Source organism: Salmo trutta, chromosome 1 (assembly GCF_901001165.1).
Source record: "Salmo trutta chromosome 1, fSalTru1.1, whole genome shotgun sequence".
NCBI lineage: Eukaryota > Metazoa > Chordata > Actinopteri > Salmoniformes > Salmonidae > Salmo > Salmo trutta.
The window spans coordinates 50,842,819-50,863,727 of record NC_042957.1 but is presented as its reverse complement, the minus strand read 5'-3'; the positions used below and the strand labels follow the sequence as shown (position 1 = coordinate 50,863,727).

The window sequence follows — 20,909 nt, the reverse complement described above, 5'->3', positions numbered from 1 at the left end:
GATGAGTCTTTAGTAAGGACTTAAATATCGAGACCAAGTCTGCGTCTCTCACATGGATAGGCAGACCTTTCCATAATAATTGAGGTCTATAGGAGAAAGCCCTGCCTCCAGCTGTTTGTTTAGAAATTCTATGGACAATAAGGAGGCCTGCGTCTTGTGACCATAGTGTATGTGTAGGAATGCACGGCAGGACCAAATCGGAAAGATAGGTAGGAGCAAGCCCATGTAATGCTTTGTAGGTTAGCAGTAAAACCTTGAAATCAGCCTTAGCCTTAATAGGAAGCCAGTGTAGAGAGGCTAGCACTGGACTAATATGATCCAATTTTGGGGATCTAGTCAAGATTCTAGCAGCCGTATTTAGCACTAACCGAAGTTTATATGCCACAGGGGGCCTGTAAACAGTAGCTATACAACGGGACTGAGTGGGCTGCATAGATTTCATGACTAGAAGCTCAAAAGAAGAAAGTGCAGTCATTTCTTTTTGTAAATTGAAATTTTCTGTTGTAAATGTTAGCAACACCTCCGCCTTTCCAGGGGATATGGTCACTAGTGTAACCAGGAGGAGTGGCCTCATTTAACACAATTACATTCATCAGTCTTGAGCCCTGTTTCAGTCAGGCCAATCACATCAAGGTTATGATCAGTGATTTCCTATACTTAAATTGCCCTTGCCTAACGATTGCGTCTGAAGCCGAGCTTGCAACTTGGCTATCCTCACCAAAAGGCAATGGTTCTCCTGTCTTTTTCGGCCAGAGGAGGTAATGCAGATCTATGTCCAAATAAAGCACCCGGGGTGAAAAAGTTCAATTAAAAAGTTGTGTGAGGACAAAACTAAGACATTGGTAAATGTGTTAAATACAGTTTGATTAAATAGTTGAAAAGTTTGGCAGGTAGCCAAGTAGCAACAAAAAGTACAGCAGTACGGCGACAACACAGAAGTGACATAGACTAACAGACTGACCGGGTGAATCCAGGTGAAAGCTATGATCCATTTTTGATGTCACTTGTTAAATCCACTTCAATCAGTGTAGATGAAGGGGAGGAGACAGTAAAGAAGGAGTTTTAAGCCTTCAGACAATTGAGACGTGGATTGAGGGTGAATGGGAAAGACAAAAGTGCCTTTGAACGGGGTTTAATAGTGGGTGCCAGGCACACCGGTTGTATCAACAACTGTAACACAGTTTTTCATGCTCAACAGTTGCCCATGTGTATCAAGAATAGTCCACCACCCAAAGGACATCCAGCCATCTTAACACAACTGTGGGAAGCTTTGGAGTCAACATGGGCCAGCATCCCTGTGGAACGCTTTTGACACCTAGAGTCCATGCCCCAACAGGCTGTTCTGAGGGCAAAAGAGTGTGCAACTCAATATTAGGAAGGTGTTCTTAATGTTTTGTACACTCAGTGTATATCATTCTATTTAAACCATACTCTGGATGACCTCCCAACGGTCAGATACACACTATATAGATCAAGTGGAGGATCTTGGAGCAGATGACGTATGTGCGTGTGTGAATGTGTGCGTGCTTGTGTGCGTGTGTGCCAGAGGAGGCTGATGGGAGGAGCTATAGGAGGACGGGCTCATTCTAAAGACTGGAATGGAATTAATGGAACAGTATCAAACACATCAACCATATGGAAACCACATGTTTGACTACATTGCATTTATTTCATTCCAGCCATTACAATGAGCCCATACTCCAATAGCTCCTTCCACCAGCCTCCTCTGGTGTGTACATACGTGTGCGTCTCTTTCGTTCTGTCAGTCTGTCTGTTTATCTGTCTCTATGTATGTGCATGTGAGTGTATGTAGGCATTCAGGACATGTTTTATATTAATCATAGTTGATAACATCGTTTCAGGAGGAGAGCTTTAAGCTTCAGACAACACATCTAATCCACATCTGGAACTGTTGCCTCCACAGTGCGCCTCACACCTCCACCACGCCCTTCCCGTCATCTTGCGGCCTATCTTGCCTTCCCGGCATTCCCAGCTTCTCCAGATGCACCATTCCGGCATCTGCGACCTGTATCCCTCGTCCGCCTGAACCATGGAGTTCTTTTCACCGGGCTGGGGGTGGTCTACCCTCGTCCTAGTTGCCTTGCCATCCTTCAACCCACCTCCAGTTCTCAGAGTGATGACGACGTGGTTCCCTCTTGACCTGCTCAGGTTGAAGTGGCTCCCTCTTGACCTGCTCAGGTTGAAGTGGCTCCCTCTTGACCTGCTCAGGTTGACGTGGCTCCCTCTTGACCTGCTCAGGTTGACGTGGCTCCCTTTTGACCTGCTCAGGTTGAAGTGGCTCCCTCTTGACCTGCTCAGGTTGACGTGGCTCCCTCTTGACCTGCTCAGGTTGACGTGGCTCCCTTTTGACCTGCTCAGGTTGAAGTGGCTCCCTCTTGACCTGCTCAGGTTGACGTTGCTCCCTCTTGACCTGCTCAGGTTGACGTTGCTCCCTCTTGACCTGCTCAGGTTGACGTGGCTCCCTCTTGACCTGCTCAGGTTGACGTGGCTCCCTCTTGACCTGCTCAGGTTGACGTGGCTCCCTCTTGACCTGCTCAGGTTGACGTGGCTCCCTCTTGACCTGCTCAGGTTGACGTGGCTCCCTCTTGACCTGCTCAGGTTGACGTGGCTCCCTCTTGACCTGCTCAGGTTGACGTGGCTCCCTCTTGACCTGCTCAGGTTGACGTGGCTCCTTCTTGACCTGCTCAGGTTGACGTGGCTCCCTCTTGACCTGCTCAGGTTTGCTTCCCCCATGACTTCCTAAAACTGCTCTGTTCCCAAATCCCTACCCCACCCGACCCCTACTAGCCGGGACTAGCTTGTTGCATGCACTCTTGGCCAGTCATGGTGGCAGCCACTCCACGACTCCTTGGTTTGCTAGCCTTCTCACACCCCAGAGTGTTATTCCCATCAAGGGCAGCATTCCTTTTGGGGGCAACCAACTTTAGCCCTTTGTGCGACTTCCCACAACTGCTCTGTGCCAAAATCCCTACCCAACCCAACCCCTACTAGCCGGGACTAGCTTGCTGCATGCACTCTTGGCCAGTCATGGTGGCCGCCACTCAACGACTCCTGGGCTTGCTAGCCTTCTCACTCCCTAGAGTGTTATTCCCATCAAGGGCAGCATTCCTTTTGGAGGCAACCAACTTTAACCCTTCGTGCAAGTTTCAAAACACTCATGGTAATCCATTGAAAGATGCACCAAGACTTGGAAAATAAGCCCACAGTCACGAAGGTAACTTCAGAGTAAGATGATGCTAAAGATACAGACCTAGCTCCAAAGAACTACCTGGCTAGACTTGGAGGATATTCACCGGCTCCTGGAAGAACTGCCATAAGAGAACAACTACCATCTCTCTCTCTCCACTTCTATCTTTCCCTATGCTGGGCAGTCCAGATCACACTTTGGTCCATGACCTGGGCCTTTCCCTGCACTGTGAAGTCCAGTCAAACCTAGTCAACAACTGAGGGTTGGCCCTACCAAGAAGGGTGTTCACCACAACCTTGGTACAGGACCAGGGGCTGGGCCTTCCTTAAACTACCTTCTCACCCCTTCCATTCCCTTTGGCTCATGTCGCTTCCTCTGTGCTAAATTCACCATCTGACACTCAATGTGCTCCACTCTAGAGCACGTCTACAGCAAGTACTTCAACCAGGTCGAGTAGGTGACAAAGCTTATTCACCGAAGTGCAACTTGGTCAGTTCAACTTGGCACCCTCCTGGAGCTCTGGCACCTCACCTGCCTGGGCTAAACTCTGGACCTCCTGAACTTCCTCCCTGCACTCCCCACCACCAGGTTCCCTTCTCGCAGCCTACTACTCAGACCGACGGAACAGAGCCTCCCGCTTCCACCGTACATCCATCACATGGACTTCCCCACACGTGTCACGCCAAGACGCAACAGAGCCTCCCGCTTCCACTGTACTCCATCACATGTCCTTCCCCACATGGTTCTTGCCCACACCGAGACGGAACAGATTCTCACGCCAGGCAGCCATCACATGGTCTTCCTCAGATGTGCTTCGCACACCCCAGGATGGGTCTGAGCCACCCACGGGTAACCATCTTTTCTCCCATGCAGTGTCTTCACGCACCGACTCCACTCTGACCAGTGGTGACTCAGACTTGTACCAGTAGCGACCTCGTTGTCAGAAAGTCTTTCTCACTCTTGTATAAAGGCAGGGGGGCTAGCACAACCTTGGCTTATGACTTGGGGCTGATCTTGCTGGGGGGCCAGCTACCAACCCCCGATCACCAACCAGGGTCTGGCCTCCCCATAGCCTCCGGGCTTCCTACACAATGGTGGGCCAGCTCAACCCCTTCCTGCATGTCCATCAGATCCATGCTCACACAACCTTGGCTTACAGCTGTGGGTTGGCACTGCCAGCAGGCTCAGCACAACCTCAGTCCATGACTGGGGGCTGATCCTGCTGGGAGGACAGCTACCAACCCCGATCCCCGACCGGAGTCTAGCCTCCCCGTCCACCATCCACGCTAAAAAACCCTTACCATACTCCAACTACTACCCCTTCCGACATGTTCGTCAGATGGAGAGAAGCCAAACTCGTGAACACACTGTATATAGACTATAGCCAGTCTGAGAGGGAGTGCTGTACTTACCCGAATACTGATGTAGTCATCTAAAAGCTCTGAAGGCAGCATGTTGACATTGAAGAAGAACATCTGTGGAGAGGGTTTATAAATATGTTGATATATATATATATATATATATACAGTATTTTCATCGTTTTTTTATGTACATAGTAGAGAGTTAGGCATAACCATGACCATTTCCCATAGCTTTCTACACTCTTCATTTTGAAGGAAATTCGTACAGACATACTGTCGCAATTGTATAGTAATTGACTAGGAAAGGTTGAGAAAATGCATGTGAGAGGTCAAGGGTGATAGATAAAGTATCTAACGGAGGATTCCACTTTAGATTTACTCAAACATATCACTGTCGCAGAGAGAGAAGATCCGAATGGAACTCAGTGAAGCAGGAGAAGGAGGAGTGCATTGAGAGAGGGATCAGCAGGACAAGATAAAAGAGTTATGAAGAGATTACCTCATCAAAGAAGGGGTTGTTTCCTCGTCTGATCCTGGTTCTGTGGGTCTGTCCGCACACATTCACTTTGACAACTGGTTTGATGTTGTTTCCCGGCAACTGTCGGCCCTCGATAACTCGAACACGAATCTGGTCATTGAAGACAACAGTGTAAGAGAATTTAACTAACACTGAGTGACTTCAACAAACACAAAATTCCTTAATTATGCCTTTTATTTATTTAATTTGTCAATAATAGGAGAGGTCAAAGAGGACCCGCGGGTGCTGTTCTACTACAAAATGCACATCTCCTTCCTTTTTTCCTTCCTTCCTTCCTTCCTTCCTTGAGGCAATCACTGATCTGTTCATGATTGGATTGATGAATGCATAGTTATCATATTGCTGTCACCTCTCATACCTATACAGATTAGTGATTACCTCAAGTAAGATAAAATGGGATGAAGGACGCATTTAAACAGGGCCCCATACTACCATCCAGGGCTGCATCTCAATAGTTCTTGGCTCGTCTTCTCTCCCACTGATCTGAAAGAACTGGAGGGTGAAAGCCACCATCCACCATACTGCTTTCATCTCTCCTGTGGTTTCAGATCAGTGCAAATGAAGGAAGAGAGATGAGGAGGGGAGGATACTTTAAACTTTTGACATGCACTTCATGTGATAGCTATGTACTCTACCTGGAAGTCCTGGGGCTTGTTGGCCAGGGCCCGGTGTCTCTTGCGGCTAGTCCGGACAGGCCTCTGGTTGGGGTTACCAGGCTGGCCAGGTGTGGGTGGAACTCCAGGGGTCCCCACCTGACCCCCAAGGGGTACCTCCTCCCCATCCTCACCTTCCTCACCCCCACCTGGGAAGCCAGAACACACACACGCACACACACACACACAGTCTTGTACAACTAACCTTGTGGGGACACACAATCCAGTCCCATTCAAAATCCTATTTTCCCTAACCCTAAACCTAAACCTGACCTGTACCCTAACCTTAACCCAAAAACCTAACCTTAACCCTAACCCTAGCTCCTAACCCTAAACTTAATTCAAACCCTAACACTAATTCTAACCTAAACCTTAAACCCCATAGAAGTAGAATCTGACCTTGTGGGGACCAACAAAATGTCCCCAGTTGGTAAAAACATTTTAGTTTACTATTCTTGTGGGGACTTCTGGTCCAGGTGACCTGTGTTCAGCATATTGTCTGCTGAGAGTACTTGTGTCGTGTGTATATAAAAAAAATATACCCTACCATCCCTACCCTGATTCGAGTAAACTAACAGACAACGTTGCTTCTACTGCTACTTACAGCTATTTTCATTCATATCTACAGTACCTGTAGCTAAAGAATTAAACACACAGACATATTCCTAATTTCCTCTTTCTTCAAGTGCTGGATTTTTACCCACAGCGCCAATCCACCATTCAATCTGAACTCCCAACCTCAGATTCACCCATCTTTCCCAGTATAATGCCATTTTGCATCTTTCCCAGCATAATGCCATTTCCTTTTGCAATACATCCATCCATTTTACTATGAGGTCTTATGAGTTCTGAACCTCCCTATTTGTAACATTTCTACCAATATTGCCCCCAAAAATAAACACTTTACCCAGGAGTTAAATTATATTTCCCATTGACTGATCGTGGTTTTTCAGATCCCCTAACAGAACATTTTGCAGGTCCATCTGTAACCTGATATTATGACAAAACAACCATTCCTGGACCTGACTCCAAAAGCGAGCCACAGATGGAACGTACTACAGAATACGTTCTATTGATTCTGTTTCCTCGTGGCAGAGTCTGCAAAAAGGCTGTGAGTGTTGTTTGTCTTTTCAATTTGCATCCTCCATTTCCATAAACAGCAAGCAGCCTTTCACTTGTGTAATGAACACAGACAAGCCAGTACCACTCCAATACTTCATACCAACCAAAGCCTAAAACCACAACATCACCTCACTAGCCTGGTTACCTGGTTTGCATTCCTTAGAGACCAAATGGTGAAAGAAAACCTCTGAAACAAGTAGGGACTACCTGTGTGCCCTAATGAACACAACTCTGGCTACCAGATCTGTTTGTACTTTAGTCAACTGCTCGTTACATGACATCGAACAACAGAGGAGTTGGCTAACACACAAACAAATCTGGGAACCAGGCTACCACTGCAATACCAAACCCAAACATACCACTGAGATAGCTGCTTTCCCAAACAGCATGTATAAGAGTTTACTTACATTATCGGCAATACAAAGACATCGGAACTGCTCTCATGAGAGAAGGACACCATTTTGCTTAACCAAAACAAATGATGGCGTGCCACATATTTGTTACGCTAAACTGACCTGTGTCCCCATACGACTGGTCTTCATCAGTTTGATTGTTAGGGTTAGGAGTTGTGTTAGCTGGCGGCTCATAACCTATCATCAAATTAATGGTCGCCTAAAAAAACAGATGGGATTAAATGTCAACATGCTGCTTCAAGACAATGTCTCAATGTATTGACAACTTTAACTTACATTTTTTTTACATTGACATGATATGGCCAATGATCAAGAAGTTTTAACCTAGTTATTATATGCATGGGGTTGTTCTGACAGGGACTCAGGCCTGGGTCCAGCAACTGTCAACCCAACACCTTAGCAGTTACGCCAAGAGACCCGAACCTCTTGACGAGGCCCCTAGGTGTTGGGTTGAGGTCTCTACTCCAATCAAATCAAATTTTATTGGTCACATACACATGGTTATCAGATGTTAATGCGAGTGTAGCGAAATGCTTGTAGTGTAGCGAAATACTCGCTAAATTAGCCCCTCCCTTCAGGAGAACATCTCCCCAAGCTTCTTTATTCCAAGTCCTTCATGTGTACACGCCTTTCCGATGGCCTTATGGGTGCCATCCCACTTCTTACACAAATGTAGGGAATTTGTGTGTTTGTTCTGACCAGGACTCAAACCCGGGTCCAGCGATTGTCAACCCAACACCTTAGCCGTTAAGCCAAAAGCTTAGCCATAGAGAAACTCACCCCAGTGTCCTGTTTCTTCTCATTGACCAGGGACAGGTTCTTTGCTGGGAGGGACTTGGTGTGACCATTAGCCAGGTCTAGGAGAGAGATCTTAGCTGAGCCAATAAATCTGGAATACAGGTAAAAAGTCATGAGCACCTACTGTATTTATGTGATATGAATCTTTCTTGTGGAAACGCATACAGTAACATAGTAATATCATACCCAGATCACTTGACAAACCTATCAACAAGTCCTGTACAGCAGTTATATTTGCCACACAGATCTGATGAAAGTCCCTTATTGAGCAACTGAGGACTAACTAGGAAGGTACCAAGGGCTCTTTATTACGCAATCAACCATGATTAAGAATCACGTTGCATTGCTTAATATCAGTTATTCCTGTTATGTATACATAGCCACCACTGTGCCATGCAGCCACAATTTAAAGGAGTGTGTATATGTTAACATATTGTTGATACCATTGAGGCACTTTGCTTGTACTGGACAGGAGGGACTCAAGAAAAACAAAGTGATAGGGTGGCAGCGAGAAGACGACTTTCCTGTAACTGAGTGATCTTAATAAGCTGTCACAATGACAAACATCAGCCTAGCTTAGCTTATTTTGGCAATCTTTAGAGCCTTCCCCGGAGAACACTGGGAAAAAAATGTAATCTGCGCTCCGTAGTGAGGAACAGCACTCGATCCCACAGACGAGGGCAAAGAATCATGAAAGGGAGGACGAGGAAAGACTAACCGCTGGGAGCAATTAGCATCTACCACAGGCATGCCTGTAGTCTGGCCTTGTGTGTCAGGCTGAGGGGAGGACAGAGACAGGAGAAAGAGAGAGAGAGAGAGAGAGAGAGAGAGAGAGAGAGAGAGGAGAGAGAGAGAGAGAGAGAGAGAGAGAGAGAGAGAGAGGAGAGAGAGAGATAATTTACGTGAATTGAAAGAGAGGGAGGGAGAGAGAAGGGGGGATAGAGAGAGAAGAAGAGAGGAGAGAAGAGAAGAAGAGAGACGGGAGAAGGGGAGAGAGAGGAAGAGAGGAGAGAAGAGGGTGGGGGAGGAGAGAGAGGGGGGAAGGTGGGATGTTGTCATGCCTCTCCCCTCTTGGCTATGTCACCTCAGTGTTGAAGTAATTTGTCATCACACACAGAGAGATAAACAATCACGCATTAAAACAGGTCCTGGAAATGAAGTTGAACTACAGGGTCAGCGGTAGAGATCTCACCTTGGCATTGAAAGCAGGCTACTCTGAAGCTGAGAGATAAATGCTCTTTGAGTCTTTTGTTTTTATTCCTCTTGGAATTTTACACATTTCACATTTTTTCTTCACTCAGTTAGTTGGCACTTGACTTTTCAAAGGCGAGCAGACACATGCAAAATACCCATTGTTGAATATTTTCCCTCTGAGGAAATGAGTTGACTGTTACTGACGAATCATATGGAACACACACTACCTGTCAGCACACTAGCTGGCTATATTTATGCACTGGGTAGTGGCTAGTTCCTCTTTTATGAGTCTAAAGCAGTTCCACACCATAAAGTCAAATAATACAGCACAATATGGAGTTCTTTCTTTTGCTGATATCAAAGGCCCTGCTGCTAACTGCCAGTCTATTTGTGCTATCATGTCAACAACTTGTCACTCAATGTCATGCCGTGTTTGGATTGACAATGAGTAATGGAGTTGGCAAGAGCAGGCTATAGTTAACTGTCTAGTGTCTAGCAGAAAAAAACATACTGTATGTATCCATGTTTGTATATAATTTGGGGCTTTTTAGAATTCTGACGTTGGATATGGAGGATTCAAAATGCCTCAACAGGACAAATGATTGTATATAGTGGTCACTAGGAGATGTCCTTAAATCCAAAACAACCCTCCCCCCCTTATTGAGTGTGTGTTTATACTGAATGAGTCAACCTCACCCATATACACACACATCTGCCAAGGTTTCTCAAACATACTCAAGATCAATCCCCCATCTGCCAGTGACAAGCCTGTGCAAGCTCTGTAACTTTGCTTGTGTTTGAGTCTGGACTCTGCCAGTGCCCCCCCCCCCAGACATAGCCTGCTCTCTCTCTCTCTCTCTCTCTCTCTAGACATCTAGATTAGAGTTCCTGCTGAGAAGTGGTGAAAAGCATGTTGCTAAATAGAGGCTGCTCATTACGTGACTTAAAAAAGTCACAATGGAAATGGAAGAACAATGAAGCATCAATACAGCTTAGATACGTTTTATCAATCTAAAAGTACTAATATGTTAAGTAAAAAGCATTTTGATACCTGTTTCTCTTGATATGGAGTAGACACATGAGAGGCCATTTTGAATCTATTGAGTTTGAAGTGATTTGTGCTCATGGTGAAACAATAGCCTTTTGGAGAGAGAAAACGGTTTCATCATAGAGAGAGACAAATCCTCCTCACATAGCACAGCGAGTCTGAACACGGAGGTAGGTACAGGGTGTGGTAGAGGAGCTGTAAGGGATTGTGCTACTTCAAATCACCCCTTACTTTTCACTTACCAATGTGGTAATCATTGAAGCTCTGCGGTAACACAATTTTCCTCAACACATGTTGTCATGGCAAGAGGAGTTCCTGTAAACGTTATGTGGCCCATTGCAATGGAAAAACTTGAGCTTTTTAATGTAATTGTAGATCAACTAAGTTCTCTTTCAAATACTTGTTTCTGTATCTCACGTATGGGGTAAGCCCTTCGGGACGGGATCACAAGGACACTCCAATCACACAACCTATTATAAGGCACCACGTCCCGCCCTCTAGCTCATTATCATTTTCTTCCTTACGGAGAACACAAGCTCTCTCTACACTTTCCTCAGCACGACTTGTCTCATTGTTTTCCTACTTAATTGTGAACTCGCCACTGAGGATAGGATACTGCTTCTCGTATAGAGTGTTAAGTACTTTTACCAAAAGGAAAAGTTGGGTATTTCTCAGTCTCCAGTCAAAACTAGCGCAACATGGCTAACTTTTGCCCCACTCGCCCACTTAGCAGTACCTGCTTCGTGCTGCTAATTCCCACCACAGTGGATGGGAGAAAAGAGAATTTTGAGATTCGGTCCCTTACAAAAAAAGATTGCAGTCAGAGTACAGTATAAATGCAATACACTGCGGAGTGCAGTATAACTGCAGTATGTTGCAAATACTGCGTACAAAATAACACTGTTTTTTTTACTACAGTCATTTTGCAGTGTAAATGCAGTTACAGTGCAGTATAACTGCAGTTCAACTGCAGTACACTGCAGTTATTCTGCAGTTACTGCGTCTGAAATACCACAGTCGACTGCAGTTACTGCACTTTTACTGTAGTTTCAAAACGGCAATCTTTTTAAAAGGGGTTAGCCCACAGTGTAAGGCAAAGCTAACCTAGCTAGCTCACCGAAGACTTACACCACACGCTTTTTCTTCAGCTAGCAGTGTGCTAGCAATAGTTAGGCTATTAGGCCACAAGGTGAATGCTAGCTAGCTAACACCAGGACTAGTTTCACAGCTAAATGCCGGCCAGCACACGCTTAGAGATAGCTCATTCAACTAGCCCTTTCTATTCGGTTAGCCCACGCTGCAAGGTAAAGATAATCAGCTAGCTCATAAAAAATGTATGCTATGCACTTTGTCTTCAGCTAGCAACATGTTGGCAAAAGCTAGGCTAATAGCCCACGGGGTGAACGCTTGCTAGCTAATGTCAGGACTTGCTACACAGCTAAGCATCGGCCAGTACACACATAGCCTTGAACCCTCCACTATCCGGAGCTATGGATACTACTACATTTACATTTTACATTTTAGTCATTTAGCAGACGCTCTTATCCAGAGCAACTTACAGTAGTGAATGCATACATTTCATACATTTTTTTCCCGTACTGGTCCCCCGTGGGAAACCCCTTCACAGTGTGTACCCAGCTGGCCTCCTGTTCCCCAACCGGCTCACCCATGCCTGTGTGGGTCCATGATGTCAGTGAAGGACACACATCCTATCTGTGTTGCCTGCTTGGGACTGGAGCATGTTCAGGAGGCTCTTGCTAACCCAGAGTCCTGCGAGCATTGCAAGGAGTTGCCGGAGTCCAGCCTCAGATGGAGGGTGTGCAGAGCAGCCCCCCTCGAGGCTCCTCTTCCTCCCAGCCTTCGAGCGAAGAGGCAACTCAACAAGCCCGAGCTGGGCCAAGGTTATGGGCGGTCTCCCCCCAGATATCCAGTCTCTGTTTGACGAGCTAGCAGCAGGGAAAGGAGGTATAGGGGTTTATGATGAGGAGGACAACAGTATTGTGTGACTCTTCCGCAATGAGGATGAGGAAGGGGCGGAAGACCCCAAGGCTCAGGCCTCAAGGCCTTCCAGCACCCTGAGTGGAGGGGCCTCCTCTCCCAGCCTGGAGTACAGGCTAATCCATTTGTGCGAAAACGGCGAAAGAGACTGGTTCGATGGGAAGAGACTCTCATCCCGTACTGTCCCTGGGAGACAGCGTGTCCCCCTGATCCCAGCATGCTTGGTGGAGGCTAAACACAACTGGGACAAACCCAATTCCAGTAAGGTCCCACCGAGGGACTTCACTGCCATGGACATGCAAGGTATGGAGGAGCAGTGGAACAATCTCTCGCAAACCACCTCCACCCTGAACGCTGTGCCTCCCTCACCGACACGTCTCTCCCTGGCAAAATGGAACATTTATTTTCATCCATTCTCCAGCGCCCCATCTTGGACCGACAGATCCTCAACAGCTATCTGAAAAAGTTCACATTCCTTATGCTTACACACAAAGTGCTGTCTTGCTTTGTTTGTCGAGGCGATTGGTTCACTAAAGTCAATTTGCATGATTTTCACATAAGCATTCACATTAGCATAAGCACATAGGAGATTTCTCAAGTTTGCCTATCAGGGTTTTGAGTATCTCGCAGTTCCCTTCAGGATATCACTAGCCCCTCGGACGTTCAGCAAGAGTCTAGAGGTGGCCCTAACTCCTCTGAGATGCAGAGGACACAGGATCTCCACGTACATAGATCACTACCTGCTCTGCTCCCATTAACAGAAGCAGACAGTGAGAGACAGAGCTGCCCTTGTAGATTTCAGGATGAATCAGATAAGCAGCTGTTTAGTGCCCACATAGAGAATAGAATATCTAGGCATAGTTCTGAATTCTCTCTTTGCAGGCCGCACTATCAGACAGGCGAATCATGTTGCTTCGGGCGAATCATGTCTCTCCATGTTCCAATGGGGTCATACGGTCACGCTCAAGACGTGTCTCTGTATGTTGGAGTTGATGGCCTCCACCATCTCAGTAGTTCTGTTGGGACTATTGAGGATGAAATATTTTCAGTACTGGGTGTCTGCCCTACGCCTGTGTTCCCTTAGTCACCTCCATCGGAGGATAACGGTGTCCTCACCAAGCATAGCGTCTCTCCGCCACTGACGGGACCCCTCGATCTTCGCCAAGGGTATTCCCCTAGAGGTAGTGTCTGCGAGGAAAGTAGCGATAACAGACGCATCTCTCACAGGGTGGGGCGCAGTCTGTGAGGGGAGAGCATTGAATGGATTGTAGTCCCCACAACTACGTCATGCTCACATAAATGACCTTGAGTTGCTTACAGTGCTGCTTGCACTAAAGCATTTTCTACCTTTTCTTCGGAATTGTCACATCCTGGTCAGAATGGACAAATGACTGTAGTGGCATACATCAACCACCAAGGTGGCACCTGATCTCTGTGTTTGTGCAGACCAGCCCAGAAAATTATTCTGTGGAGCAGCGCACATCACTCTTTACACGTGACTCATGTCCGGTACGGACTTGTAGTCCAGAGGGAACCCCCTGTATGGGGACTGGAGACTCCATCCCGAAGTGGTGGCTCAAGTGTGGTGGAAAAATACGGACAAACATCCATAGATCTCTACGCATGCGCAAAGACGCACACTGCCCGCTGTTTTTCGAACTAGCAAGCGGTGACGCTGCAATGCGGCATGTTGGGCTACCCCTCATACGTTTATGAGGATTTACGAACTCGATGTCACTGTGCCCTCGCTGACATATACGGTGCTCTGTTGGGGCCTCTGAGGGATGATTATGTCAAGACTATCTAGCTTCGGAGAGCACATGAGCACTATGGGAGTTGACTATATGTGAGATACCCATATTTGAGATAACGAAAAAAGCATTTGAAAAAGCACTAGGGTAAGCACTTCTGCAGTCAGAGATCCATAAGGTTCCTTAAGGTCAAATCTTAAGGTTACTTGCGTAACCCCTGTTCTCTGATAATATGATTGGGGTATCTCAATATGCATAAGGAGGAAAACATATGTCTGATAATGAGCTACAATACAAGCATTTCGCTACACTTGCATTAACATCTGCTAACCATGTGTATGTGACAAATAACATTTGATTTGATTTGAGTACGGGACTTGGCGCATTATAATAAGTGGGGTTGCCCACTATTCGCCACGCCACGTAAACTTGTCTGTTTACGACAGATGTTGTGTGATTGGAGCTTCCTTATGATCTCGCACCAAAGGGCATGCCCCATATGTAAGATAGCTCACTCACTATCAGAGAACCCGGGGTTACGCAAGTAACCTGAAGATTTGACCTTAATGAACATTATGGATCTCCCTCCGCGGAAGTGCTTACTCTAGTTTTTTACAACTCAGTTTAAACTCAGCACTGGCCTCGGGGTTTGAACTTTCCCTTTAAGTCACTCTCTGTATAACCTGTGCTTAGCAGACACTATTGTAATGACCAGGTTCACATACTAATGGAGGGGCACATTGACTGAGAAATGACAGAGATCAAACTGAGTAAAACACTATGTCCCTCCTCCTCCCTAGCAGCACTAGCAGCGTCCGATTAGCAGGAGGTGTGTGTGATGTGTGTTCTCTCACAAAACATTTGAGACATATACAGTAGATACATGCCAGGTACGTACTTGTCTTTGCCAATAGTCTCATAGTCTTTCACAATCACGTCCAAAAAGGAGGAGGCGTCCAATGGGGAGCCCTTTAGGTTGAACTCAAGCACCTGCAACCACAAATTGAGTTAGTTCATAAAAACGCAACTTTGCCAATGTTAGTTAAATTATGAAACTATGAAACATGGGGGTGGGGGGTGCAAATGTTTTAAATCAAAGGGGAAGTGTTAACAGTTATCATTCCTCTATTTAAAAATAACTATTCCATGTTGAGTCATCAACAAACAGGAAGCACAACGGACAAAATATTAGCCTCATTCCCTAATTCATTCTCATACCCTCCTTCACATAACACATTCCTCTCGAGGCCTTTTCAACATTCCCAGACGGCCAGAGAGAGGATGGATTGTAATGTAAATATTTATACTTACTTCATTCCACACGGGATTGAGTTCACTGTCAATTGCTTTAGTTTTCTTCTTTTCACCTGTAGCGTTTACACAAAGTGGCAAGATTAAAACATGGAATATACGTTTTTATATGTACCTTTCATATAACTAGGCAAGTCAGTTAAAAACAAATTCTTATTTACAATGACGGCCGACACCAGACAACGCTGGGCCAATTGTGCACCGCCCTACGGGACTCCCAATCACGGCTGGTTGTTATACAGCATGGAATCAAACCAGGGTCTGTAGTGACACCTCAAGCATTGAGATGCAGTGCCTTAGACAGCTGCGCCACTCGGGAGTATATGTATGGGTAGAATATATTTCTCTGGGTCCAATGCAGACGTTTTTATCTCAATATCAAATCCTTTCTGGGTAACAATTACGTTACTGTGATTGTTTTTAATTAAATGGTCAAAAATAAACAAAAATAGCTTATTTGCAAAAATGCAAAGTTCTCAAGCAATAATTTTGCTAGGACTGTTTAGGAGTGGTCTAAGTGGGGAGGGGGAAACTAGCTGTTATTGGCAGAGAGGTTTGTTTCTTATTGGTCTCTTAATTAATTTACTGCCTGGTGATGTCACCAGGTAGGCCAAAATTCCATCCAACCAAAACAGGCTGACATTTTTCAAACAGCTCTTACACTAAAAGGGCATTATCATAATTTTCAAAATTTCAATTTCCAACCTCATAATGGAAATATATATAAAACACAGGTATATCACGTTTTTAACTGCACTGGGCCTTTAACATATATAGGTAGTTTTAAAATGGGTAATAACTACAACATCCCTGGGGCTGGTAACATAGTGAGCCAACTTACAGTGGCAACATATTGAACCATAAAAGTTGAATGTGCATCTTGGACTGACTCTTATCCTAAAATATCCATGCAAAAATGAAGCACATTGACCCAGCTGCAGAGCTGTTGATGACAGGGGAGAATGGGTGATTCCAACCCCTTATAAGGGAATGTGTTTTCCCTCTGTGTAACACAATAGAGGCAACATTATTGAATGTGACTCATTGCCTTAAAGCAGGCAAAAATGAGGTTTGGGAATCTCAGAACCAATGCACAGTACCATTGTTGTACCGTCAATGCAATTCATAGTAGTTTTGTGCCCTTACATGCTCACAGTTAATGACTCAGTATCTCCACTTTGAATACAAAGATCATCATGTTTGTGTTTATTGAACATGTTAAATGTTTGAGGACTACAAAATCCATCAGAAGATCATCTTATTGTGGAATCTTGCAGTTGTTGGTTCAAAGAATAAATGATATGCAGAAAATTGGTCAATTAACCTAACATTGACAGCAAAGGGCAGAAAGGATAATGTGACTTTAAAATAAAGAGAACTATAAAGTAGCCTAACTAAAAAGTAGGCTACAACCTGAAAGCAACGCTGCATGTCTTCATCTTTGATTTATATTAGCCTACATTTGGAGAACGTCTTTGATCCAGATGTTTTGAACTTCTCAAGAATAGCCAACAATCAAGGCATTGAAACCAAAGAGAAAACGTAGGCTAAATGCCACAGCAAGAGGCAACAAAACAATAACTCACCTTTGAACACTACCGCTGCTATGGGATCTGGGTTTCCGAGTTTCTTTTTGGGGATGCCTTTGGCTGATTCCACTACGACGCGCAACATTATTACAGAGTTTTTAAAGTCTGTATTATATCTCCCTTATGAATCACAGCATGTTCCTCTACCAAGGCGTCTCTTCACCAGCGGTCATTGTAACAGAGGAAATGCTCCCTTAGAGGAGGAGTGAAATCCCGAATTATTTGACTATCCACTGTATGAGTCAGAATGGAAAAAAATATTATGGATGTGTGCAAAAAGTATTCCATCACGTCGTGTAGGCTATAGTCAGAATCTGTTAGGTTACTAGCCATCCTACTTGTTACATCTACTTGTGATATTGTTATGAGTTTATAAACAAACTTGACGCGGTCAAAATATTGTTTGACTATAGGCTACTCAAAAAGGTTACAATTCGTCATAGCCTACGTTGAGTGATTTACATGCATCTGTAACAGCTTTTTACAGTCTATCGTGGTTCAAATGTAGCCTACACGGCAGCGCCACCCAGAGGTGATGGGGTTGAACAACGTTGAGTGTGGTACCCTAAAGTGACCGCGGCGATTTTCCTTTAAAAAAAAGAAGTCCCGTGACCAACCTTATCACAGCAAGAATACTGCTGTTATTCCTATACTTTTATTATTTCACGTCTAAGTAATTTTGCTGGTTGAATTCGGCAATTTGAAATCTGATATGCCAACTTGTGTATTTGAAAAAACGAAACATTTTTTTTTCAATGAGGGCTTTGCACTTTTGTAAGCATTTATGCACAGTGAGTGAGCTCCAAAAGAATTGGGACAGTGACACGTTTTACAGATAGTCGGATAGTCCTGAATGAATCGTGAATAATCATGAGTGAGAAAGTTATAGATGTACAAATATTATAACGGTGAGAGGTTAGCATGTCCTGAGGGTATGATTTTTATTTTTTATTATTTAACCTTTATTTGACTCCAAAATGACACAATCAATTATTTACCATACATTTCTATTGGGAATAAAATAATCTGTAACTACCAAAACAAACAGCAAATACATCCAACAAGTTCCTAGAGTCACAAGCTTGATTTAATCAATGTGGGACTATGTACAAAAAGTGCTGTCCTTTCTAAACGGTTCATCCGACATGGATGAAAATACCCTCAAATTAAAGCTGACAGTCTGGACTTTAACTTCATAGTCATTGTGTACTGGAGTACAGAGACAAAACAACAACAAGAAAGTGTCACAATCCCAATACTTTTGGAGCTCACTGTAGTCTAAGTCATAAAATGAGAATAGACCATTTTGAAATGCCCCTGCCTCAAATATCCTGATTTCTCATTTTAGTAGTGTGCACAAGCTACTAGGCAGAAACGGTAGGCATAATTGCAAAATATCTTGCCTATGTAGAGTAAAATGATGGCAAGGTTTTGTAAATCAGCCTCAACCACCTGAAGATTGGTTTCATTAGATTTTTCTTAAATGTGGGATAATTTGTAGAATGTCAAATGTCACATGAACATATTCCAACCCCCAGTATTTGGGAAACATAGACCTGGGTTGGCCAAACCCCTCTAGGCAGGACTTCTCACACTCCTTATATTTACATGTTGGTTCCTTATGGATAAGGAGAGACTGCAATCCATCCTATGGTTAGACCATTATTAGTAACCTTTTCTAACCAAAAACACGACCCCCCCATCCTGGGAAAAATATGATTTGCTGCAAAAGAGACAGATTTGAATGCCTAACTGGAATACGTATTAAATCAACTTTTTTTGTAAATAAGTGGTGTTAGAATTTTTTGATTAAATGCGGGACATGATTGTTTGGTTGCGGGACGTGGGACAAAGGGCCAAAATGCAGGACTGGCCCGCACAATCCGGATTCGACTTTTACTCGACTCTTCTTCCTGACAGCTAAAGGCCCCGAAGCTTCTACTTTACGCAGTCTCTGCTCTACTCCTAGAGAACAGGCTACTCTGGGGAATGGTGCGTGTTTAATAAAGTGAGATCAATGCTGAATCAATGTCTGCAAGATCACAAATCATAGTATTGTACATATCAGAACCAAATATAATAGCATAGTAAAACGTTACTGTAAGACAAAAAAAGACACTTCATTTCTAATGAGATTTCAGTAGAAACCACACTTGTTTAAGCAAGTCAGTCATATCAGCTATGTTTTTTTAAAGGCAGTAAATGAGGCTGAATGAACTGTTTCGCTGCCAAACAAGGCTCCGCTGATAGCCAGGTGTAGCAGTGCTAAAGATTCACTCCATGATGCTGAAAAAAAAGCTCTGCAGTTCGGACAAATGTATGTAGGTTTTAACAGTTTGTGGGCACCGTTTGTCATTATAATGCAATTATCATGATCGTTATAGTGCAATTAATGTATTGTTTACTGTTGTGTTGTGTTGAGTTTGCCCCACCAAGATTGACTATGATTGATTACCTATACAACTGCACATGTTCCTCTCTTCCCTTGCAGGGGGCCCCGAAACTGAGCTACGCCACTGATGATTGTGCGAATGGTCTCGTTTTTCTCTCGTGCGGCCACAACTCAACAGCACGCACAACTAGGCATTATGTGCATTGATTGAAACTCAACACACGTAGAATATGCTGCAGTTTGTTAACACCATCTGCTCTACAATTTGTCCACTTACTGTATGTGTAGGGCCTACGTGCAATTGTAATGTTCGAGAGGGAAACCTAACCAATTAAATACTTTTTGTAATTGCGCACACATTGATGTCAGACATGCACCTACCCCAATGCTCTGTTTCGGATTTGTATTTTATTTCACCTTTATTTAACCAGGTAGGCCAGTTGAGAACAAGTTCTCATTTACAACTGCAACCTGGCCAAGAAAGCAAAGCAGTTCGACACAAACAACAACACAGAGTTACACATGGAATAAACAAACGTACAGTCAATAACACAACAGAAAAAAGGTTTATATACAGTGTGTGCAAATGGCGTGAGGAGGTAAGGCAATAAATAGGCCATAGTAGCAAAGTAATTACAATTTAGCAAATTAACACTGGAGTGATAGATGTGCAGATGATGATGTGCAAGTAGAACTACTGGTGTGCAAAAGAGCAAAAAGTAAATAAAAACAATATGGGGATGAGGTAGGTAGATTGGTTGGTTGGGCTATTTACAGATGGGCTGTGTACAGCTGCAGCGATCGGTTAGCTGCTCAGATAGCTGATGTTTACAGTTAGTGAGGGAGATATAAGTATCCAACTTCAGCGATTTTTGCAATTCGATGCAGTCATTGGCTGCAGAGAACTGGAAGGAAAGGCGGCCAAAGAGGTGTTGGCTTTGGGGATGACCAGTGAGATATACCTGCTGGAGTGCGTGGGTGTTGTTATCGTGACCAGTGAGCTGAGATAAGGCGGAGCTTTACCTAGCAAAGACTTATAGATGACCTGGAGCCAGTGGGTCGTGTTGGAGGCTATATTGTAAATGACATCACCGAAGTCGAGGATCGGTAGGATAGTCAGTTTTACAAGGGTATGTTTGGCGGCATGAGTGAAGGAGACTTTGTTGCGAGATAGGAAGCCGATTGTAGATTTAATTTTGGATTGAAGAAGTTTAATGTGAGTCTGGAAGGAGAGTTTACAATCTAGCCAGACACCTAGGTATTTGTAGTTGTCCACATATTCTAAGTCAGAACCGTCCAGAGTAGTGATGCTAGTCGGGCGGGTGGGTGCGGGCAGCGATCGGTTAAAAGCATGCATTTAGTTTTACTAGCATTTAAGAGCAGTTGGAGGTCACGGAAGGAGTGTTGTTTGGCATTGAAGCTCGTTTGCAGGTTAGTTAACACAGTGTTCAAAGAAGGGCCAGATGTATACAGAATGGTGTCGTCTGCGTCAAGGTGGATCAGGGAATCACCCGCAGCAAGAGCAACATCGTT

The 20,909-nt window shown here is 44.5% G+C and overlaps 1 protein-coding gene across 1 annotated transcript in view; it reads right to left on the bottom strand.

The window, feature by feature from the left end:
- The window catches only part of LOC115198772 (myoferlin), a 57,077-nt gene extending 39,682 nt beyond the window's left edge, over positions 1-17,395 (bottom strand). Inside the window, exons 1-8 of the mRNA XM_029761044.1 lie at positions 16,982-17,395; positions 15,396-15,451; positions 14,983-15,074; positions 8,076-8,184; positions 7,398-7,494; positions 5,743-5,909; positions 5,069-5,197; positions 4,621-4,683 (exon numbers count right to left, since the gene is read on the bottom strand). Of these exons, the coding sequence (XP_029616904.1) occupies positions 4,621-4,683; positions 5,069-5,197; positions 5,743-5,909; positions 7,398-7,494; positions 8,076-8,184; positions 14,983-15,074; positions 15,396-15,451; positions 16,982-17,069 (801 nt within the window). The 5' untranslated portion in view covers positions 17,070-17,395. The remainder of the gene's footprint in view (positions 1-4,620; positions 4,684-5,068; positions 5,198-5,742; positions 5,910-7,397; positions 7,495-8,075; positions 8,185-14,982; positions 15,075-15,395; positions 15,452-16,981) is intronic.
- Between the last annotated feature and the right edge of the window lie 3,514 nt (positions 17,396-20,909).